This window comes from Dermacentor silvarum, chromosome 3, assembly GCF_013339745.2.
Source record: "Dermacentor silvarum isolate Dsil-2018 chromosome 3, BIME_Dsil_1.4, whole genome shotgun sequence".
Classification (NCBI taxonomy): Eukaryota; Metazoa; Arthropoda; class Arachnida; order Ixodida; family Ixodidae; genus Dermacentor; species Dermacentor silvarum.
Genome location: NC_051156.1, coordinates 212,985,245 through 213,009,803, shown reverse-complemented (window position 1 = coordinate 213,009,803; position 24,559 = coordinate 212,985,245). Strand labels below are relative to the sequence as shown.

General features: G+C 48.2%; 1 protein-coding gene across 2 annotated transcripts in view; it reads left to right on the top strand.

The window, feature by feature from the left end:
• The window catches only part of LOC119446629 (urease subunit alpha-like), a 110,841-nt gene extending 101,099 nt beyond the window's left edge, over positions 1-9,742 (top strand). For both annotated transcript variants that reach the window (XM_049664267.1, XM_037711113.2), the window contains one exon: positions 9,178-9,742. In XM_049664267.1, the coding sequence (XP_049520224.1) occupies positions 9,178-9,299 (122 nt within the window). In that variant the 3' untranslated portion in view covers positions 9,300-9,742. The remainder of the gene's footprint in view (positions 1-9,177) is intronic.
• The last annotated feature ends 14,817 nt before the right edge of the window (positions 9,743-24,559 follow it).

Here is a 24,559-nt window from a genome sequence, read left to right as displayed (position 1 = left end):
ATCTTGGGCGCGGGAGAGACCGCGACCGTTCAGGTCGAGAGCGCTAGCGTGTTCCTTTTCTCGCGCTCCCTGCACGTGAGCATGCGACTATCGCCTCTAGAGCCTGTGAAGAAGAAGACGGCTCATGTGCAGGTGCGTGCGAACGCTGAGAAATGTGTCATGCGACAACTGGACAGGCTGCGCCATCTAGTAGCGCTGCCGAGAAGTTTGCGCGTGGCCTCCGAGACCATAAGCGTGGCGTGTTGGTGCCTGCGAAGGCTGAGAATTGCTCCCTCGCTTGCCACACACTCGGTGACACATACGTAGTGACTCAAGTAGGTGAGATGTTCATTGTAGAGTGGCACATACCCAGTGCATTTGTGGCGCAGCCTGCAAATATGTCGGGTTGCTGTCCTTGAGGAATGCTTGTGATGTGGGTTCAGTTCCACTCAGCATCAGAGAAACTTTAGGGATCTTCTTAATCATTGGAGAGCGGCACATTTCCTTTGGCACATGCTTAGTTACCCAGGTTGGTGTCAAAGACGTTCATTAAAGAGCGGCACACTCCTACTGGCATATATCTAGTGACTGACTTTGGCATCAAAGAGGTTCATTGAAAACCAGCACAGACCGAGTTGCACATATCTAGTGCTCCAAGTCAGCGTCAAAGAGTTTCTTAGAACAGCAGTACCTACCCAGTCCCGCATCTGCAGTGACCCATGTGGGCGTGAAAAAGGCTCATTCAAGAGCGGCAAGTGTGTCTGATGGTCTGATGGCTGGTTTCGAACCCTGTTACTTCATCACAGCAGCCGGATGCACTACCATGGACTACCCATTGACCCAGGTGGGCTGGAAAATGATTAGATACAAACATACAGTGTAGACCGCTTATAACGTAAGTCGCCGGAGTCGCAAATATCTGCACTATAAGCGGTACCGCACTATAACCAAAACAACGATTTTCAAGCCCTGCACGTATGCAAAACATGTAGACCAAGCATGTAGATACGCTTTGTACTATCTCGCGCACATCGCCATTACGTTTTCGCCAGTGAGCTGGTGAAAACATAGTCGCGATGTAGCCGGTGCTCTTCAAGCTTGACAGCTTTGCACTCGAGTCAAAAAGAAACAACTATTTGCCGCAACTGCTGCGGAAAAAACCGTGACCGCTATCAACGCGATTATGAACGGTGATTTTGCTGTGCTGAAGGCACATGCCCGATGCACGCACCGAGTCTGGACGAATTAACTACCGTTCGCTGCAACTGCAGTTGAAACCGCGGTCGCTATCTATGCGATCATTGATGGCGACTACGCAGTTTTTTTGGCACGCGGCCGACGCGTGTACCGAGTGAAAACGAAACTACTGTTCGCCGCAACCGCTGCGGAGAAAACCGCGGACGCGATCGTGGATGACGACTACGCAGTTATGAAAGCCCGCGGCCAACGCGGTGTTATGTGCAGCGGTAAAAGCAAGAATACAGGCTTTAAAGACACAAATAGGCTCGAAGCGTACCGGCGTTGCTGTCATTCACGTACATTTTCAACTGAAGGCCGTGGTGATGCGGACTCCGCCGCTTCGTTTCGGTTGGACACTAGCACCGTTCTTGCTCTTTTGCGTCGCACATTTGCGGCGCTCCTCGAGCTCCGAAAGTAGTCTGAATTAACCGATGTGCGGCCAAATAAGTCCGAATTAACGAGAGTTTGATTGCATTGAATAATGCACACGTCGGCCGAGAGCACGCACCTTGTTGAGAAGCGTGCTCGCTGCTGCCCTTGTCGGCGAGATTTTCCCGCGGAGGCCGCATTATAACTATTATTTCGTCTCACGCGGCTGCACTGTAAGCGGTATGCTTATACATGGAGTGCTAAGGGAAAATTAACGGGACTCTGAAAAGACCGTACTATATCCGGTCCTGCACTCTAAACGGTTACGTTATAAGTGGTCTATACTGTACTTAGATTGATAGCCCTCGGAAAGTGCACGAAGTACCCTAAGAATGCTAATACATTAAAGCTGGCTGTTTCCAGGCCGGATATGGTCACCTGAGTCATGGAGCAGGTGAAGGTGATGCTGGTGCCTTGGTGGTTGTAAACAGAGAAAGCAATGCAGCTCGCAGTAGTGGGACATAGCAGCTGCTCTCTGTGGATCAGCCAGTGCTGACATCACATCATCGAGAGCACAACAGGCGTCACCACTCCGATTTTCCTTTTTCGTCATTTTTCCGCTTACAAAAGCTGTTTTAATTGCAAATTTGTTATTACAGAAGCCTAATCTTTTACTCTAGCTCGACTCAATATTTTTCTTTACTGCCCCTTTAAATGTACCCAAGGGCTGTCAGAGCAAGCAACACACTTCATATTTTTTCATCTCACAAAGAAAAAGAATGTTCTTTATAGCTAGGGATTGGAGTTTTTGGTTTTGACCGATTTAGGTTGAAAACCACCTGCCGATTCCAATTTTAAGAATTAGGTTGGAATTGAAAAGTACCAAATTTTGAAATTATATTGGTGGCACGTTATACTGGGTCTGTACAATGTGAGTGGGGTCTCTTGACAAGCAGGTTTTCCTTCTGCTAGCTTCACCTGAACCTTGCCCAAAGACTGGGGTGGGGGCCTTGCCAGCAGTGTCATGACAAAACAGATTGCATGAAGGAGCCTTGTGCACACACGAGTCCAATCCTCCCTGCTCTTTCTGCGTATCCTCGTCATTCTCCATGGTGGCAAGTGAGGAAGAGACACTGGAGACTATAAAAAAAAAAAATAATTCGCCGACTACAGAATGCAGGACAAAGCCAAACCCATCTTTTTATGCAAAATGCACTGACCTGAATGGCCATGCCTTTTGGATGCAGCGCTTAACTGCTTTCCTTTCCCGTATTGTCAAGACGGAGTGCAGCTCTTCCCAAATGAGGATGATAAATGGAAGAATGGAGTGCTGCTAGCTCTGTGATGAGAATATCTACATATACATGTGCATGCATATTAACAAGTTTCTAGTGTAATTAATTTGGCTCACTGCCTTTATGACAATAAAGCTTTCTTGTTTTACTGTTCCGTTCCAAATATAAATATGTGTGAGCAGTTTATTAAAGGGCTGTAAATGCTGAAATGCTGTAAAAAAATAGGTGCCTATAAGTGCCAAATTTTTTGAGAAAGATAAGTGCCAATAAATTCCTGCCGAATTAAAAAAAAAGTAGATGCCGAGAAATCCATTTATAACATTGTGACACTCTACAAAACGCTTGTATTGGGTCAAAGTAAAGGTAGCATAAAAATATGACATTAGGCATATCTTAAAAGTACACAAGGGCAGATTAAACAACAAACAGTGCGCCTCATCGTCTTCTTCCGTCCAGTCCTCCCGAGCCCATAATAGCATTACTGCCAGGTCAGCGAGGTAGATTAAGAAAAGCACACCACGAATGAAATTGAATCCTTCTCAGAATTGCTCGTGGGCAAATGTGCTACACTATCAACATAGAGTTTCTCACTATAAAACCTAGAGGGTAATCTGGCGACACCGTCTATGCGAGTTTCTTAAAGGGCACTGTGCCGTCATGGGAATGATGGGATATGTGTCTGTGAGGCTTGTGTTGGCTGGTGTTGTACGAGGCTTCGTCTAAAACGTGGATATGGCTACACAAATAATGCGTTCATAAAATAAAACCTGCATAAAAGGCTTCCATTCACCCATATTACATCTCTCAATAAAGTTTACTCACATACAATGCAGAATCAAGAGAAGAAAAGCAAGAACGGACAACACGAACGAGAATCTTGTCGTCTGTCCTCCAACTTTAGCGGCCAACTGATACTTTTTACGTTTCATATAACTGTACATCCAATAATAAGTCCTCAAATTTAAACAAAACATGTTTTTGTGGAATAATAGAGCTAAAACAGCTTTTTACGTGCTGCTTCAGCAGGAAATGAATCATTGTGACAGACGGAATATTGCTAGCCAGGCGCGTCTTCAAGCCGTTCTGGCTCTCCGAGAACGCTGCCAATCCGAAGTCGCAATATACCAGCATTCCCAAGCATACCATACCGCAGCAGCGCGAGATTTCCCTCTAGGAATATAGTGAGAAACTCTATGACTATCAAGCTGAGAGTGTAGAAGATTATTAGCCCATTTCATGGCTTCCACGGTTTATGACACAACACTGTAGGTTGCCACGATGCTCGCCTCCAAACTCCCATGGACCGAAGCATGCACATGCTCTACGCCTCCATTCAAACCGAAGTCCCTGCACAAAAATCCCTGGCTGTCACAATCACACCTGTATGTTCAGCTGTCAAGGTGTACATCTTAGGAGGAGTGTTTCCTGACTTGTGCACCTGACGGGCCATAGAACTACTGATTTGAACATGTTACCGATGTCTCAAATAGCCACTTTGGTTGAATTTGCCCACTTGCAGTGGCACAAAGTGACAACAGTTACTGAGCAGTGCACAGCAGCATTCAAGTAAAGATCACTACTGAGCATTGCTTATATAAACATTCGTCCGGTCCTATGACTGGGTAGGCTGGTGACGTGATGAGGTGCATTGCAGTGGATCATAGTGCAATCATTGACTCCTGGCTGCTGAGCCTGTATTTATTTTTTAAATATTTTTTTTTCCTTTATAATGACTGCAGCAGATGACAGAGCAGCAGGGAGTACGCGAAGTTCATGAGTGTTGTCGCCTTCAGGCTAATCATAATTTTTGGGTGAATTTTTAACCTCTTCATTGAAACTGTGAAAATACAATCGAGAACACTTGTAGTACTACAGTGTAGACCGCTTATAACGTAAGTCACCGGAGTCGCGAATATCCGCACTATAAGCGGTACCGCACTATAACCAAAGCAACAATTTTCAAGGCCCGCACATATGCAAAGCATGTGCACCGAGCCGCCACGCGTATGCGACAGTCGAGGAATGCTGCTAGAACGTTTGCGTTCAATTTACAGTCGAATCTCGTTAATTCGAAATAACTCGCGCGGCGGCGCCTCCGACCGGCATTGCTCCGGCACCGCCATAGAGTTAAAAGCTTAGGAGAGACCCCTCAATGTCGCGCGCGAACAAAACAAAAAAGAAAAAAAAAAGAAAAAAGAGAAACGCGGCGGAAATTTCACCCTCTCTCAAATGGCAAGGTCGCCGATTCTGCGTTGCGCCGGAAAATGCGTGCATGTGCCGAAGTCTCAGCCGCGCTACCGTAGCAACACGTAGAAAATGGAAGTGAACCCTTCTTTCTCCTTTATGCTTCCTCTACTTTCTAGCCATGTGTTGACCTTGCACGCAGAGGGAAGCAGCGGCGCTGTCCCAGGCCGGCCAACGAAACTGCCCACACCGGCAACCGTCCGCTTCCCGATAACGGCAGAAAACGAAACTTTGTGGAGCTGGCGCCGGGCCGGCTGGAGTGGCGGCGCCTGCACGGTGGTGCGCGTAAAGCCCCTTTAGGCGCGCGCGCACGGTGACAGTCGAAAGTGAGGGAGCTACGAGGGAGGGCGAGGGGAGCCACCGAAGCGGCGGAGTTACCGAAGCAAAATCCGCTTCCCTGCCGCCCTCCTCCCTCACATTCCACGGTCTCCGCGTGCGCCCTTTGCCGTGCTGTGCCGGCGCCGCCCGCTCCCTGAAGTTTCGTTTACTGCCGTTATCGTGAAGCGAGTGTTAGCCGGCGTTGGCAGTTTCGTGGCCCTCGCTCGCTATGCGCGCCGTGATATTTCACGACTCGCACTCAAGATTCTGGTTTCAGCCTCACTGGCTGTTCGTTCGCACCACGTGCTCTTCTCCTCCACTTCGTCTCTCTTTCTTCCTCGAGCACTCCTTGGGGCGCCCGTTTGAGGGGAGCGTTCGCCGTCTCCGCTGACTTCCGTACTCCCAGGCAGCCACACTGTAACCGGTATTTCGTTTCCTGCAGCTGCACTATAAGCGATACGTGTATACATGGATTGCTATGGGAAAATTAACGGGAGTCTGAAAAGACCGCACTATATCCGGTCCTGCACTATAAGCGGTTACGTTATAAGTGGTCTATACTGTATATGAATAAATTGCTTGTCTTGTATTGATTGATTTGAACACAAGCTTTTGCTCCAATCTTTTGTAACAAAGGCTGGGAAAGAAAGGCCTGTTGTTAGATAGTGATGTTGAGTATTGTGGAAGATATATAAAGCATCAGACTAACATTAATTTAATCATTATTACTTTGTCACGCGCCACATGACAGGCTTGCAGCTGTTTCCGAAGTTGTCTAGCATGGAGAGCCTTGAATTAATATAGAGGTTAGGCACCCAGTCGATTTGCCTAGTCATATGACCTCTTTTGCAACGTTTTCTTTTCACTGTGATGTGACTTGCACTACCTGTGATTGCATAACTTACGTGCATTCATTTTCTTGTGTGTTGACCACTGCACCACGTGCGTTAAGCAGAGGCAACTGCTAGGACTGACTTGCTATATCTTTAATTTCATAATACGTACTCATGAGGATTACACATTCTTTGAGCACATTTCTTCAACTTGAAGGCCGTGCCTCCTATTTCGGCGGGTTCGTGAGTTAAGCAGAACACAGCAAAATATGATTAAGAAACCAGTTTACTCCAGAAGAGTCAATCGAGAGCACATCAGCCTCTGCACTTGTGCTGTGGATCTTTATGACAGGAACAGCCCGCAACAGTTATGTTCGCATGAAGAAAAAAAAAAAAAATGTTTGGGTATGCCAAAACAGTTTGTGGCAGTTCACTTGTGCAGAGAGAACACCCAGGCAGCATGGTGAAAGTCGCAGAATGCCTGTATTCACTGCACCACTTTGAGCATCACTGCCCATGTGGCAGGCATGAGAGACACTGCTAGTGAAACAAAGTCGCAATGCTGGTAAAGAATGTGTGGAAGCAAAAAAAATCGATGACTAGGCATCTTGTCCTCGACTAACAACTATATTCACAGAGGCAGGGCTAGACCACTGCCAGGCCCAGCACTCCAAGCAGTCATGTTACTAAGCCTCAAATCTCGGTGTTGGGATTGTCTGCATGCGTCGTGGATGACTATATTTGTTGTCTGTGGCCGGGGCTGGCTGTGCTGTATGGCTTTTATGTATGAATGAACTGGCTCTAACGTATGAATGTTTGTGTGCCACTGGCAAGGTGCCAGAAGCATGTAATAAACACGAAAAGTGAATGGTGCCTGAAACAATGTTTGGAGGATGCTTTAGGAGGATTCCTGCTGCGAGTTTTCCATTCGTATACATGTGAAACACAAAAATCCTTTTGTAGGGAACCACTGAACCGATTTCAAGAAATTTTGTGGCTTTGAAGAAAGAAAGCAAAATTCTACTGACTATTAAAAGCAGAATATGATTTCAGGCCTCATATATTTATGAAGATTTTCAGAAATTCGTAAATAAAAAAATTCCAAGCATCATAGTCTACAACTTTGGAACTGTGCACTAAAAGCAGGCATCACAATTCCGTAAGCTGTATCCGTCATGCTGTCTAGAGCAGGCAAACTTACAAAATGCTAGTTTACAGCTTATGTGAAATCGTTAATTTCTGTATACAACTTCTGAAAAGGTGTTACTGACAACTTAGTGTTGTATTTCAGAGCAGTGTATGATACATCGGTCTAGCCCACTCCGAACATCCTACTTGATGTAGTTCATATAGTATTGTTAGTATATCTGTTTTCATTGTGAACGCAGCGCTCACAGGGTGCACAAGAGCATGCGCACTCAGATACGCAATGTGCGCACCGCATAAGTAGCGCAAATTTGAAGCTTCCCGGGGTGACCGGGCTCTACAGATCGATTTGTACATTCGTTTTCTTGACCAACAACAGGACAGGGATTAGGAAGTTGAACTGTAGTTATTCTGCTTGTGGGTTCTTTAGTTTGCCTGGCAACAACCATATGGAACCGACAGAAAATGAAGCTGAGGAAAGCACATGGGAGATTAGCACTTCTTTTTTGATTGAACTTTATAATTAATATTGAATGGGATACACTTATCATAAACTTCATATTATTAATAAAGAAAAAGAAATGGAAAGGAAAGAAACACAACTATGCTCTGGGGGTAGAGCAACACCGCATGTGACCCGTCGTGCTGGCTCAGTGGCTATGGCATTGCGCTTCTGGGCACGAGGACACAGATTCGTGTCCCGGCCTCGACGGCCACATGCCGATGAGAGCGTGATGCAAGAATGCTCGTGTAGCATGCTTCATCGATTTTTATACAACAATTACTAGAGGAAGCTCTGGCACTAGTGTTTACGGGGGCTGCAAGCAGAGCGTTTCCACCAACATTGGAATGATGGTTAGTACGTGGATTCGCTTAAACTTCGCCCTTCTGGCTTTAAACGGCTCTGTGACTTTCCAAACTGATCATTTTCAACGAAGTACTGTGCGTTATAAGTAATTAAATAAACAATTGTCTGATGGCAGGATTCGAACAGAGGACCCTATTGCAGAAGCATTGACACCATCGCACCACAAACGTATGCGTCGACAAGTGGCATAGAACACCCTTAAGAATTTCTAGTGGGCAAGCATTGAGACGCATTGTGACGCTTGGCACGTTTTGATTTGGCCACCTCGACAGGCAGAACCGGTGCAATTAGTAGCGATTATGCATGTTATGAGAGTCTTCTTGCCTTCTGCATTTAGAAAAAAGTATAGACTGCTTTGAAATTTAGGCCAATAAAGGCACTCACACATAAAATTTTCTTGTTGACATTTTTTTTGCTGTCATGAGAGTAAAGAATATTACTGCAGTCTTTTACGCACTTTCAGAAAAACTTCCTTCCGTCTTGCTCGATGTTTCTATTAAATGCAAGGAATAAACAATGCAAAATTTTTCAATTAAAACATTAAGTGCAAACAATGGGTTATGTAAAAAAATTTGCAGAAATCCATGCACTTTTCCAGAAAGGAATTTGAGCGTTTAAGGGTAGGCAAATGACAAAACACTACTACTGCGTCTTGTAACTGTCAATGGGTTTGAGCGTTCAGGAGTGCTCCTAAGAAAAAAGAACAAAAATATGATTTTGGGTATGCAAGAATGTTTATTAGAATCTGCCTCTTGCATATGAATTGTTAACTTTCTGGCATTTTCACTAGCAATGGCTAAATGGATATCAGTTTTACGCAAAGGAAATTGATTCTGTATGTGGTGAGGAGGCCACTTCACTAACCTTTGTTTTAATCCTTTTACAGTGAACCCAGAGACGTACGATGTCGAGTGGATAAAATGTGAAAATGGAGAAGAAGTAAGGGAACACCTTACTGTGCCAGCATCTGACCACATTGCTCTCGCTCAGAAGTACTTCCTATTTTGATTGAACGGCTCTGATGTGTGTACATATGTAGATACATTGCCATCTCCGCTTCATCTTTCACTTAAGCTGTGAGGCATGACACTTTCACATTGTGCTCATGTCTAAATCTACCATTTAAATTAAGTGATGCAATCAGAGCTGTGATAACAATAACAGATGAAGAGAAAGCCTGTGCAAAAGAAAATCTCTAACTGCATTCATATTTAATTTGTACATTGCATGTCATTGCTGCATATACATCACCATGTCACCTACACAAGCAGAGCAGGGAATTTGTGTCAAGTCTGTTCTCAAAGTGTCATGAAAAACATGCCAAATTTTCAAACACATCTTGAAATCAGAGCCTATGCTTCGGACTGCATAAATGCTGGTTTGAATGAAATATTTCAACTGTGTCGACTGACCTGTAATATATTCAATAAAGCATGTCTACCACGCTTACAGACGTGGTGCCTCTCTTGACTCACTTCCTAGTCCTTGGTTGAAATGGTAGTGAGTGACAGTTACATAGCTTACAGTGGTTATCGTACGGTTACATGCTTGTCTTATGCAACGCCTTCATAATTTCACATTTTACTGACAAGCTCGTGAACGGTGTTTTTGTTATCGCAGCGCGGTTCCCACCTCTCAGATTTTTGTATCTTAGATGACGTTACACAAGCGCCCCCACCACAAGCGACGTACGTCACGCACGCAGGCACGTGTGCGGAAGTGCAGCATTGACGCTAATTCCTCTAGCCCCTCCACCAAGCACAAGTGCTTTATTGAACTAATTCAAATTTTCAAAGTAAATTGCATCAGAGAAACATAAAGTACGATTAACACGCAAGCTGCAGACATGATAGCTCTGGATTGTTATTTGAATATATGAGAAAACAAATCTGTTACGCAGAAACGGAAAGACAAAGCCATTTTCCAGCTGCCGCTTGAAGTCTGTCTGAGTGACCGTGGCCGCTAGATGGCGGTACCGTTAGCACAGCATACATCCTCAATCTTATAGGACCTCTGGCTAGCGCAAGTGCATTATTGAAGTAATTGAATTTCTCCAAGTAATATGCGTTAGAAAATTCATAAAGTACGACTTACACCAAATTGTACTTCGAATTACAAGAAAACATAATTCTGTGATGCGGTAACTCACACACAAACCCCTTTTCCAGCTGCCATTTTTTGGGTGAGCACACCACGAAAAATTCAAACTAACTAGAAGCTAACAGCTTTGCTGTAAAAAAAAAAAAAAAAAAAAGACTACACAATTATTACCAGTACGAATGCAGCCCAATATTGCATGGAGAGATGACGAACAGTTGAAAAGCAGTTTGGTCAACCTGCAGGAAAAGGTCACACAGGGCATTCCTGCTGAAAAAAAAAGAAAGAAAGAAAGAAAAAAACACTTGAGAGGAAGCTTCGCCTTGGGGCCAATGACCCCGCCGCAGCAGCTCAGTAGCTGTGGCGTTGAGCAAAGGTATGAAGCAACAGCGCGTAATGAACAAAGACGAGAAAGGAACGAAGACCACAGGACAAGCGCTAGTGCAAGTGCCTATGAATGAAATGGTAGTGAGCGCTTGTCCTGTGGTCTTCGTTCCTTTCTCGTCTTTGTTGATCATTACACGCTGTTACATACTTCATACCTTTACTCAACTATGAACCAACTAGCCCTCATCAAGTTGTTACTGTGGCGTTGCACTGCTGAGCACGAGGTCGCGGGTTAGATTCCGGCTGCTGTAGCCACATTCTGATGGGGGCAGAATGCAAAAACACTCGTGTACCGGGCTTGGGTGAGCATTAAAGAATCCTTGGTGGTCTTAGTCCGGATTATCCCACTACTGCGTGCCTCATAATCAGATTGTTGTTTTGACACGTAAAACCTCAGAATTCAATTTTAATGTGAAAGCATGATGTGCCTATTACGCGAAAATCCGTTGTAGTCGATGGCGTGACCAAAATTATGGTACCGAAGATGGCCGACGGCGCAAAGGGTAAAAACACGTCAAAAAATGCTTGGATTGATGTCTAATTTCTCAGGGAGGTTCCTGTAAACAAAGTAAATTAATGGCTTTAAAAAGAAAAATAGGTAAATTTCGGTCTGGGTGGGAATCCAGTCCGGGCCTCCAGGGTCCAGGTAGCGAGACGAGTACGCGCTTCCCCGACGTCACGGCGGCTCCACGGTTCTGGTTGTATAAAGGTGTGCCTAGTCAATGCCTCCTTTGCTAGATGCCCGCCGTGTCGCTCGCTTTCCCATTGTGGCGGCGGTATATATATATAAGCGAAGCTCGTTGCCTTTTCACGCATAGAGGAAGGAAAATATAGGAGGGAGCATACCGAAACGCAATTGTCGCCGCCTGTGGTGGCCCAACACGTGATGAAAACGTCAGAGCACAGAGGATAGAATGAATCTGTGTGGCGAAGTTCGCGGACCGCTGATGCAACTGTCCGAACGTGTTACCGGCACTTCGTGATGTACGGCTTTCCTCGAGGATACAGAAATTTGCTCATCCGCCAGCCTTGTATCGATAACCTTCAAAGAAAGGGCTTCATCCCAGGAACGTCGGCAACAGTGAGTACCGCTCGTTAAACAATGACGAAGGGAGTAGCGCCGCTTCCTGACATAGTAGGTTTCGCGCACAGTTTCTGCACTCATCTACCCCAACTGGCACGGAAACTTACGCCCACTCTTTCACCAACGTGTTAAGAATAAGTGAATGATTGCACACTTGAATATATGCGCACTATATACGCACAATAAATGACGGACTACACCGATGGCGCACGAATGGTCGAAGCTGAATGTTTCGTGACGGTCCACAAGAGTAAGCGAGTTACTAGCTGTAATATATATTTGCTTCAAGGTATTACCGTGTACAAAACAGCTACGTTTCAAGCCTTGTGCGCAGCAAGAACAAATCTATCGGAACTGAGCACACCCGCGAGCGATTAGGCAGAAAATAATCAGATAGCGGCCACACCGAGGAACTTCACTGAGTCAGAAACTGACAAGCCACTGCTTCAAAATATTTGCCGAACAAAGAGCAAAACACACTAATCCTGACTAAATTCATAAGCGTAATGTTTGGATAGCTTGGAATACATATTTAGCCCCGCTTTTAGATCAAGCACCATATACGCAGCTTGCACCGTTTGGATATAGATTAATCAGCTCCGAAAGCGTTTTTGCATGTTCTCTGAAGCTGTGATCAAAGCTTCGTGTCGTCCACCTAGTCACCGTCTACGATATCTCCAAAAACAGAGATTTTCTAAGCCGCGCCGGCGTCATACACTTCCATTGCAAACAAGGAGGCAACGGAGGCAGTTGAGGCAAGCAATGGACGCGTCACCACGTGATCAAACATGGCAGCGCCCACGGGATCACCAAGTTCTATAAACGTTGGGGATCACCGCGAAAAGGGTCAATAGGAGGGAGCATACCGAAACGCGATTGTCGCCACCTGTGATGGCCCAACACGTGATGAAAACGTCAGAGCACGGAGGATACGTCAGAGCGCGCGGTAGGTTTTAGTACTCCCGGTTGATTTTTTTTTTCAATACCCATTCGAAACCATTTCAAACTCTTGAAATAAACAAACAAGAATAAGGGAAAAAAACACAAAGCAAAGAAAAATCTTTTTCCTTCCTGCATGTGAGCAGCTGCCGGCCGAGCGCGCATCGAATAAAAGCTACCGGTAACCAAACGTCTCGGCAAATCTCGATTCTCCGTGATCTCGACGCAAGAGGTCACGTGTTGGGCCACCACTGCTGGCTGCACGAAGCGTTCGCTTGCCAAGGCTGGCTGGACACCTCTCGTGCGGCAGACGTTCTGCGGCACTGGAGGTGTACAAAGTATACGGCATTTCGGCCGGCGCACCGCCCGCTGCACGATCGGCGGACCAATCGACGACGGCGACGAAAACATCGGCTGCAGCTTCTGTTCCAAGCAAAATTATTTCCGCTAGATAAAGTAATGCATAAATTGTACATCTTATGAAAAACAATATCCGCTGTCAAACGTTTAACATGAACGAGAGCTCCGATACTTGTCGAGCTCAGCTGCAGCAGCGCGGCCATCCGACGGGAGACGATCCGCTCGGCTGTGCTCGCATCGCAGCGGACGGCGCTCCTAATATCAGCGTATTTTTCTTCTTTGTGTACAATTATTGCGAAGAGCGACAACAACGATAAGGAAATATCGCGGCTCGTGAGCGTCGGTAATTCATTCCGAAGCGCCGTCCTGCTTTAGCTTTGAAGGGAACCGGAAAAGGCCTAGCGACGATATCGGCGCCGTCGAGCGATCAGCGGCGGTCAGGCTGCCGCACAAATGAGTCCCGGTCTCATCCTCTCTACGTACGGCTAGGAAATCTCGCCGTTCGCGAGCAAACCCGCTGTCGAACACCGGCCCGCGAATGGCAAACGGCGTGCGGTGAGTTACCGTGCCGGTAACGTGGACGGGCCTTAGCAGCGACTCGGCGCTTGTCGGCTACTCGCTGTTGCTTCCGTGCCGGCCCGTGCTCATGCGAAGCGTGTCGATATGGACCCTGTGTTGCGCGCACGTCTATAAAGGCCAACACGGTCGCACTCTGTTCGCGCAGCTAATCAGACCACCAAGCACGAGTTTGGCATCGTTGATCGTGACGGCATTCTGAACTCGATGCGCGTGTTTACTTGAAATGTATTAAAAAAAAATGGAGGACGCTTAAGCTTCGCTTTTAAGAGTGGAACGCGATAGCATTCAAAGATCCCTGACTGCTTCTCACTCTTCCCGACAACTGCAGCTTAAGCAACCGTAATGGTTATCGGGAAACACTAGCGGCGAACGCTATGCACGAAGGCGAGCTTTCTGGTAGAAACGCGGCGTGGGGCGATCCCAGAGATATTGCACAGCCGCGCCAAAAAAATTACATGATAATCAGGTTCCCGTTTTTGTTTCGTACTTTTAAGATTTCAGTCTGAAAAGATTTAACATAAAAGGCATGTGCTGTGGGTGTTTTGTTTCATGACATTTGTTTGTGGATTGTCATTCTCAAAATTCCCAGGAATAGCTTTGCCAAGAATGCAAGACAAGGTAGGAGCAACATTAATGATAGACTGGTGTGGCAATATAAAACGCATATACCGCATGTCATATAAGAAGGCGGGGCATATACATGTACCTAAATATATTCGGAGTGCCTCCGTGGTTGGAGATGATTTTCTCCGCCACCCGCCGACATGGCACGCCGACGCCGGATTTTCTGCGACACGGGGCCCTTAACACTATCGCGATAAAAATGTCCGAGGTGGTTTAAGAGCTTCGCATTACGCCGACATTCAATACAGACATATGCAAGGGTACGACGTAGTGTAGGAGCCAGTCATTATGACTGGGCAACGAAGATACCACTATGTATAACCTCTGTAGTTTCTCTGGTTACGCACATAAATTATTTTGCCATGTTTCTCTGATTCTTAATAATTGCCAAAATGTACATATTCGGGGAAATGCAGCTCTACCCGGCGCGTATGCCTTTTTATCGCGGCCTCTTTATTATACGCATGAGACTAGCGGGTACCGCTGTTAGTAGAAAATAAAAATAAATGTCAGCCGGCTGCCACTGGCAGCCACCGGCTGGCCTTTCAATATTGTTTCCATTCTTTAGTGCGAAATCAAGTATACGGTAGTAGGATCCCTAGTATATGGACGCCCGAGGCGGATTCAGGCCGCCGCCGTGCTGTCCAGCTATCTACCACGCGGATTAGAGCACGGCCGCTCGACGAAACGCACACCTCGTGCGTTTCATCGAGCGGCCGTGGTTAGAGGGTCTTCAGAGACGGAGAGTGCGTTTTGTCGCCAAAACTACGAAGCGAGGTGGACGCACCGCCAACGCCCCCGCCCAATCGACTCGGCGGCCGCGACAGGGCAACGTTCTGGCTTCCATTGCTGGAACGAGAGTCGTGCGCACGGACGCTACGTACCCACTAGCATTCTTGATGGGCTGCTATGCGCTGGTGTGAGCGGAGCGGACAGTGATCGTCAAGCTATCTGGTGTTTCACTGGACGGCAGGTGACTAACGCCGACGGTCTCATCTCGTGCACCATCGAGTGCATGCAACGCGCTCGATTGCGCACGATGAGTGCGTTCTCATTTGGCCTTACTGAAGTGCAGTTAGAACGCAGGCGAGAGCGAGCGCGGACAAGGAACATTTCGCCAAATTGACTCTAATGGTTTCGCATTCCCACACATAAGCAATCTAAAAGTGTCTCTGCCGTTATTTTTTTCTTTACCTCGAGGGCGAACTCTGATTTCCCTGTTCAAATGCACGTGAAACATAGAAATGCTGTCAATGTCACAGAAATGCTGAACCAGTTTGCATAAAATTTGGTGCACCTAAAAGAGAATTGAGGACAAATTGTTCCGGCTGCTTGAAGCAGGATGTTTGTTTAGGGCCCCAAGTTGCAAATGTAACCAAAAATTGGTAAATAAAAAGTAAACTTAATGCAAGGTGTTTACAACCTCGTTATCAATAAATAAATAAATAAATAAATAAATAAATAAATAAATAAATAAATAAATAAATAAATAAATAAATAAATAAATAAATAAATAAATAAATAAATAAATAAATAAAACAGTTCATTGCAGTTTTTACAAAACAGGGTGACGAGAAGAAAGCAGTGTCGCTGGGCCGCTTGGCTGGCCTCGCCACCCCGGGAAGTCAGCAGCAGCAGAGTATATGTAAGAAATATGTGCGCAGCGTTCGTACTCCTCCTTGAAATCCTTGAAAGCCCTTGAGCTTGGAGAAGGAGATTCAAGCGTCCTTAAAGCTTCTTGAAAATATATGTGCTCCTGTAATTCCTTTGAAAACGGATCGGAGGCGACCTTTGAACATTAAGAGTAAAAACTCGCATCGGGGCTATGCCATGGACACTGTCTATCGGGAAATGGTCCTAGGTATTTTATTTTGAGAGTTCCAGTAAATTATGCGATGTGGCGGGCTCGTCTTGTTTGACGGCAGACTTGTTTAATTTACCTTTATCGTCGTGGAGCTTGACAAAGCCAGATCAAGCGACCAAGCCGTACCACTATTTTCGTTGTTTTGCTAGTTGGTTCACACCGCATCCATCATGGATCCATTTTCGAGCACCATGTTCTAGAGCTGCCTGGCTGAAGGTGAGTGTCAGCCATCTTGCTTTGACGTGGTCAGTACCTTTGGCTGAAGTCGGACACTACTAACCATCATGCCAGAAAGCGACTGGCATCATTTCAATGGCTCATGAAAAGCTACCTGAAGATTTGGAAGCGTGTGTTCAATTCAGCAGCTGCTTAGCTGCAGTTCCTTGCAGCTGAGAAGAAGGTTTCACTTTTTTCCAATGTACGAATAAGGTTTGTTTTCCCCTCCTTGAATTTCGACCTTTGTCATCCTTGAAATTCTTGAATTGTCCTTGAATTTTGAGTCAGATGAGTCGCACACGAACTCCGTGTGCGACACGTGTTTACAATTACAGCATTGTGCAGCAAACCCAGAGATATTGCAATTCTGTAAACCGTGTGCAGCTGACGGATGAATGGAAAATTGAAAACGATGAAAGATGGCTTGCGCAGTTTTCGAGCAATTTATATATAGACAATTTATATATGTAGTCTGTCAAAATCTGCAACACCATTGCGCACATGACCGAACTTGTCGCCGGTTCCCATAGCGTGCCCCTATAAGAACATTCGTTGCTCCAAACCCCCGTAAGCGCTCCTCACTCTCCTGGACTCCTTAGTGCAACAGGCAAGATCCGGCGACGGATTATTGACACTTACAGACTGGATTTAAAGCTTTCAACAAAAACAGTATGTGCGTTCGAAAACAATGTGCAGAGCCTGCGACCCAGCTCGCGCACACGAAGTATACTCCAGCTAGGTCAAGCCGACCGAGCTATAGATAAACACATACGTGATAGGATCTTGGGAATGGCAGGCTAAATTAATTGGGATTATTTACTGAGGCGCGCGCGTCGGCTACGGGCTTGGCGCCCATTCTCGAACGACGCTATATGTCCACGAATGGCCGCTATTGAAGAAGCAAACGCCCTCGTTTGGCGTCTCTTTACGAATGAAAACGGCGATGGGGCGGGAGGGCTCCCGGTCGCCTTCGACTTCTCCCCTCGAATGGCGCCATCAAACAACGAAACGGCGCCGCTCCGAGCGGATATTGGGCGAGCGGGACGCGCGTGGGGGCCACACACGTACAAGACCGAGCAGCAGAACGGCTGTTAGATATCCCCTCCCGCGTATCGTCGTCCGCGTACGACCGCGGCCGGAGCGGTCTGCGGCGATCGTCTTTACGACCGCCATACACATGGGGCCGGCATTTCACCTTTGGATGGCTCCTCCTCCCCAATTTCCCCTCCCCTCTATTTTTTTTTTCACCCGTGCTTCCAAGGAACGAAACGGCGAAGGAGGGAGCGAAGGGCAAAGCGCCGGAAAGACGCATGTCTGTCCTCCTCCTCCTCCTCTTCTTGTCGCGTGCCCGATGTAGGGATGCCGTAGGGATCACTTGTTCAGTTCCCCATATCTGGGACGATGCTGGGAATAACGAAACAATCTTCCGTGCTTCGCGGGGACGAAAAAGGAACGCGAGAATTTGCTTGCAGCGCAAAGCAAGAACACGAGAAAAAAAGGAAGACATATTCCCAAAAAGGCCTGCGCGGCCGAGGGAAAAAGAGGCAAGCAGGAGGAGGGGACAGAGAGAAGAAGACTGAAGAAAACGGGGGAAGTAAAAAGAGGGAACTGCAGCCGGGCCTTTCGCGATTTATCTGTTCTTTGTTCGTGCGTCACCTAAATCGGATTTACGACCGATTTCGGAATGCTTAATTTATGACGGCGGGGGCGGGCTGCTGGAGATGGAACGCGTAGCCGTCGGTAAAATAAGACGAATAGAAAAGAAAGGGGAAATGGGGAATTAGAGCGAAAAGAAAAAGGCTGGCAGCCGGAGACGTCGCTTCTTTTCCCCAATTGAGGGCCGTAAAGTATCCTTTCGGCTCGCTCCGCTCTCCGAAGGCTGCAGCGCCGTTTTATTAGTTTTGCAGCGACACCGCAAGGGTCGGTCCCGGCTTCTTTCCTCACCCGATGCCTCCATTTTACCGCTTTGTGAAGGATGAGCTTAAACTGCGACGGGACCGCTGCCTCGTGCATGCGCTTGCCGCGGGCTTTGTTAACCTTTTGTGCACGGATATGTGCTGTCTCTCTCTAGCGCGCGTGGGCTGGTTGTACGTTTCAACCGTTGTCGTTCTTGATTACGCTCGCTTCTTTACGGTCTCTTCTCCGTCGCTTTGGTTCGCGTTATTTCGAGAACGCGCCTGACGTCCGTGAGTTGTCGCGTTTTTCTTTTTTTTTTCTCGTTGTCTCGTTTCATATATTCACGTACTCCCGCTATCCTTCTTCCTTTTTTTCTTTAAAGGAGCTCAGTCTTTCAGAAAGGTCAGGCTGTTGCGTTGTGCCGTTTCATTTGAAACGGCATAAAAGCGATGCGAGCGGATATGTACACTTCTTTTCCTTGTCTGTCCATCGCGAATGGCGAAGTATGCGTTGAAAATAACCGAGTCTGAGTTATTTGCCTTCGTTTTGAAAGCACTACTTTGTCTTGCAATACATCCTTCACGGCCGGCAGCGTGTTTACTGCAGGGAATTTCTCGCGTATGAAACGTTGTTTCCTCTTCCAATCGCATTTTGCGCAGCGAGCGGCGTGTTTTCTTTTTTACGAACGCAAATAAACTAGAATATCGCATAGCGAGCGTCGCGATGCTATTATAATACAGCGGCAGTAATGTTTCACGTCTCAGCCATTTATCTTGGTCGCTTGCGTAGCTTTCACAAAGAAAACAATACTTATTGAGGGTGAAGCATGCATAAGCGTTATCTGGACATTAAAGTGAATATTTTATATCAGATTTCGCTTGATTTGCTGTTGACTGTATTTCAAAGGACACTGAGTCTTCCTCAATGAAGATTTATGCATAACAGCTGGTTCAGCAGGTAAAGAACCACACGTACGTGCGCACGCACGCACAACTAAACTAGATGCTTCGTGGTCGTCTACGCTCTATCTTGATGAGTCTTTTTTTTTTCGGTCCCCTTGCGACTGCAAACAGTATGTTGTGCGCAGCAATACCTCTGTCCTCAGTTTTTCTCGGACTTTGCCTGCTAACACTCGCGTTTATGTTTCGTAAGTGAACACTTTCATCAATCTCTTCCCTGAAATTCGAAGCACCAAGTTCCCGCCCTGTTTCCTGTAAAGGGTGCTCCACCGCACTAGCACCCATTATGAGGGGAAACCATGGTCGCAATGACTTATCTAGTGACGGACGACAGCACCAAAACGAAGCAACGCTTTTAAGCGAATGACAAGCTCAGAAACAGTAGTTTATAACGATTAGGCACACCTATCGCGCGGAGTTTGACGTGAGGCAGGTACCACGGATGCGCTTAATTATATACTGCCGGACACTGGCAGTATCGTGCGTAGAATATTGGTGCGCGCTAAACTCGCGCAAATTATGAAGTTTGGTACACTAGTGTCTTCGGACTCCACCCTCTCTCAGAATGCGTTCGCCGCTGCACCCGCGATCTATAGTGATAATCGGAACTCCATATAGCTGTTGTGCCGTGTGCCGCTGCGGCCGGTAGAAATAGCCAGTAAGGGATTCCGCTCGTTTCCAACCGGCATAACTGTGATCACGCGTCTTCTCTTCCAGCCCAATCGGGCTCGCAATTAGGCGTGCTCGGTTTGTCTTGTATAAAGAGAAGGAGATGCAATGTTGGCGGCGGTGAGAGAACTGCGGTTGCACTGCAGGAGGCGATATATGAGGTAGTGAGCGAGACGGGGCGGTCGTGTGCGGTGCTGCATTGTGGTGGTGCGAGGCCTGCCATGCGCGGTATAGAGACGCTAGCAGCGGAAGTACAGCCTCGCATCGACGTCGGCGCTGATCAAAAGCAGTGCTCGCTCGCTCGCGCCAGCGGCAAAACGGCCCGGGAAATTTCGTGGCTGCAGAGTCGTCGTTCCAGAACGCCGCGGATGCCGACGCTGCAAACTTAATTACGCCGGGGCGCAACGCCAAACGCGCCGCTCGCTCGGCTCCCTACACTGCTCGCTCGCTGCATCGCGTCGATGCGTGGCCCCCGCAGCCTGCCGCGTATTTGTTATATAGGGCGGAGACGACGGCACCCCCGAGGCGAAAGTGCTCCGCGCCGTTACGGAAACCGAGCGAGCCGAAAACTCGCACATAGCTGACGCCGCCGCCGCCGCCGGCGATATTAGATTTATTAGCCGGAAACTTTCTCTCGAACAGTGCCGAGTCCTGGTTCTAATCGCCGCCGCGCCGGTTGCGTGCAGACGTACCGTGTGCGTGTGTGTGTGTACGTATATATGTGCTGGCGCGTCCGTTCGCCCGCCCGCTGGTGCTGGCATTAGCGCTTTCGCTATAGCAGCGAGTATACTATACAGGAGTATGGAAGTTCTAGCGCCCTCCGCTTCCGGAGGTGAGGAATCGAGTAGATTCGATTTTGCCAGGAATGGCAGACGATGATTGGCGGTATAGTTTACTTTTGGATTGCGAGTTGCAGCTGCTATTCTGCCCCCTTCGTTTTTGCTGTGTTTGTTTTAACAGCACGCCTGTTCGGCATTGCCTGTTCGGTTTCCCGTTATACACAGCTGTACGGGATCAGGGGATCTTGTGTTTTGTTTTAAAATTAACCCGCTTAACAAAGGTCTCCTCGGCTACGCTAATATTTCGTTTCTATATTGTATTTATACATACGGTGCCCATTTCCCCTTCATTACAGCGTCATATTACGTGACATCTGCGTACTTGATTATTGTGGCGACAGGAAGTGTCGCTTCGTCTACTACAGTACCAGGCTACTTTGTGGTGTTTCTGTTCAATGTCGAAACGGTTTAGCTACGGACAATACCGAATTTGACTCCGAGATCCTCGCAACATAAAACGAAGAAGAACGTGCGTTTCGGCAAGTGACATATCAAACCCGGGTGCATGAATGCCGTAGTCGTGTTGGCTTGTAATGCTGGTTGTAAGTCGATCGTCTGCCTATGTGAGAGAATAAACGATTTCGATTAATCGGGTACTCCATTCGCCAAAACGGAGCACACATAAATAGTTGAGTCTGATCGACAGATTGTCTCAACGCGTCACTCGTATACAGTTAGGGGTCGAGTGACCTGCACTGTAAAATAATTGACACCCTTAAAAGTGAAAGAGGGTGTAAATATGTCTATAACTCACACTCTTACACCCTTTTTAGTGTGACCGTGTTACCGGCACTGCTTGCATTCTTCTGCTGGTGGCACCGTTGGGCACCCGGATGCAACGGCATGAAAGCATGAACTCGGTTCACGTCATCCGCAGTGCGCACTGCTGGACCATTTGTTCCGCAAACTTCGCGCCAACACGCAAGCCTTATCTCCGCACTCTGGGGCGAATGCTTCTAAAAAAGGGATCGCACTCGTGTTGGTCCGTTCCATTTACTCGCTTCACGCAAACGTACGATAACGCCGCTCGCGCAGAGCAAATTCGCGTGGCACGAAGTTTTGTCCGAACGTCGCAGGGGCCGGAAGAACAGTCGGAAAGACTGTCGCCGCGCAACTAATGCAAGTGCGCGCGCTGCCTGCGTTTGCTGAGCGTTAGCGCTTAAGTGGGCGATGGAGTGAGGGAAAGAGACCCAACATAGGAAAGTAAGAACACAGAGAAACAGCGTGATAAAAGCGTTCTTCGTGATTCGCACAGCAAGAGAACTCTTGCTCACTCGGCAAGAGTTCACAAGTGGAGGCCTAACGGGAAGCACGGAGAACGAATGCGTCGCACGCTGGAAAGAAAAGTTGTTGCGCCGAGAAAGAAGGGAGTTGGGGGAGGGTTGCGTTCGTGGAAAACCGGAAAAAGGGTGAAACGAACCTGGGTAAAAAAAAAAAAAAAAAGGCGAGCGTGGTTCAGAGGCGGAGGTGAGGTGACGTCGGCAAGGGAGCGGTGCGAGAAAGAAAGAGCATCTCGCGCGTCCTGCACACTAAAGGCGTGCGTGCTCGAGCGCGCGCGAGCAGCTCTCGGTATCTGCGTTTCGGGTCCGCCGGCACGCATAGCACCAGGAAGCCGGACCCGCGCTGCGAACGCAGCCAGCTTTGGCGTCGAAGCACGTGCGCCTGCTCTCTTTCTCCGGCATGCGCCGGACGCCGCCGCTTTGCCTGGCAGCCAGCAGGGCTCTTCCACTCGCCCCCTCCTTCCCCCCGCTGCCCTGGACGGGGATCCGGTCATATCTCCGCGCGTCCAGGCAGGCAGGCAGGCAGGCAGCAGTGCGCATTAAAGTTTCATTTAGGAGATGGCCGCCGGTGCTGCTTCACTCCGGAAACGCGGGCGTAGGGAAAACGGGAGAGAGGAGGATGGAAGGGGAGGACAGACACCCTTCACTCGCTGATTGCTAAAGCTGCAGGGGAAGCGAGGAGAGGAAGGGGAGGAAGAGGACCACGTGTGTTGCCCCCTCACGCACGAACGCAGATAGAGGAGCACGCCACACGGCAGCGGCGCTGCGTCTGGCCTGCCTGGACGGTTGGTTGGGCCGGCGCGCGTGACTGGAGACGGGATGCGTGCTCGTTGCTCTCCGCCGCTTTCCTGCAGGGAAACGGCCTGCAACGTGTCTCTCTGTTTCTCGCGAGGCCGCGGGAGTTTTACGCGAGTTTCTGTCTCTGCGGTGCGCCTGTTTCAGGCGCGTGAGTGCGGCCGATTCTTGGAAGAAGGGAGAAGGGTTAAGGTCGAGATAGACGTAAATAAAGGATGCAGGAGCGCGGGATAGAGAGCGAGTGTATACCGCCACCGCATAGGCGTGTTTGCAGCGTTGAGAGTGTGACGTGGTGCGTATAACTAACGCTGCACACGGCTGCTAAGCAGTATTACGAAGGTATGCTGCATGCGTGTCGTAGCGATATAGTACCAGACTTGGGCCGGTATTTTGCAGTGATGCCTTATGCTTTATTCTGTACTAGTCTTATCATCCACCGCTCACGGCCGGCTGATCCCGTTGATAACGTGAGCGGACCGTCGCTCTAACCACTGAGCAAGCGCGAAAAGCGCGAAACGACATTAGCATCAGAAAGGCATCGCTACAAAATACCGGCCTTGGTACGCGTTGGAAGGGCTTGTTGCTTTTTCGGGGCTGTTCGGCCCGTTTCTCTGGTCGTCGCACTTGAACCACGTTGTCACGAAACAGGCGTACACTGTTAGTTCGCGTCACAACGAGAACATAAGCCGGTTTAGATTTTCATGCAAGGTCCTTAAGGATGCAGTGCGTCCGAGCAAGTGTTGTCATGCTGTCCTTGTGTGAGTGCGCTTTGCCATTTTCGTAGTTCCCCTGTCATGATCAGAGACGTTGCCCGAAACGCAGTGAAAAACTCCTGAGTCACACAGTTTTAGATTCACGGCTCTGAATGGGCCCTTCGGACACGAACGTGTACTTATTTGCATCCTACTGCCTATATCCTCATTGTCACACCTAATTCCCCACCTTTTCTCTTCTTCCCCATCCCACTGAACAGAGTAGTAGGCTAGATACATTTTATTGCGATAGCAATTATATGGACACTTCAACCGGATTTCTGCCGTCGCCGTCGTCGTCGCCGTCGCCGTGAGGTTCCCTATAGATAAAATCTTCGCCGCGCGCCGTATGCCCGAGCGGAAGCGTGCGGGGACGCGCGCTATCACGGAGAGCGAACGCACTCAATCACCCACGCGCACGCAAGGAAGCGGGAAGCCAGCGCCGGAGGGAGCGCGGGGGGGGGGGGGGGGGCGCACTTTTACTCTGCCAACAATCGCGCTCGTCGTTCGCTCGCCCGCACAGTCTCTTATCTCCACACGGCTCTGACCTTTATGCGCCGTGCATTCGCCGCTCAGTTTCCGTTGAAGCGATAGACTGCACGTACCTTCGCCCGCTGCGCGTCGTATGCGCTCGCTGCCAGCGTTTTGACAGTCGTTGGCTGCAGTCATTCAGTGTGATCTATTCATGTTTGTTTGTGCGCGCTCACACCACGCTTGTTCATTCAGTTAGTAATAGTCGGGCCACATTTTCCAACGCACGCTACACATGCAATGCTGCCCAGATCGGCAGTGCAGCACTACAGGTGCGTCCCTTCGCACGCGCTGCCCACGGTAAGCGCTTCTCATCAACACCACCGTTTCACACGCGCCTTCTCGTGGTCATCGAGTCTCTCTTCATGTCGATCTACTTACGCCGCAGCACACCTGC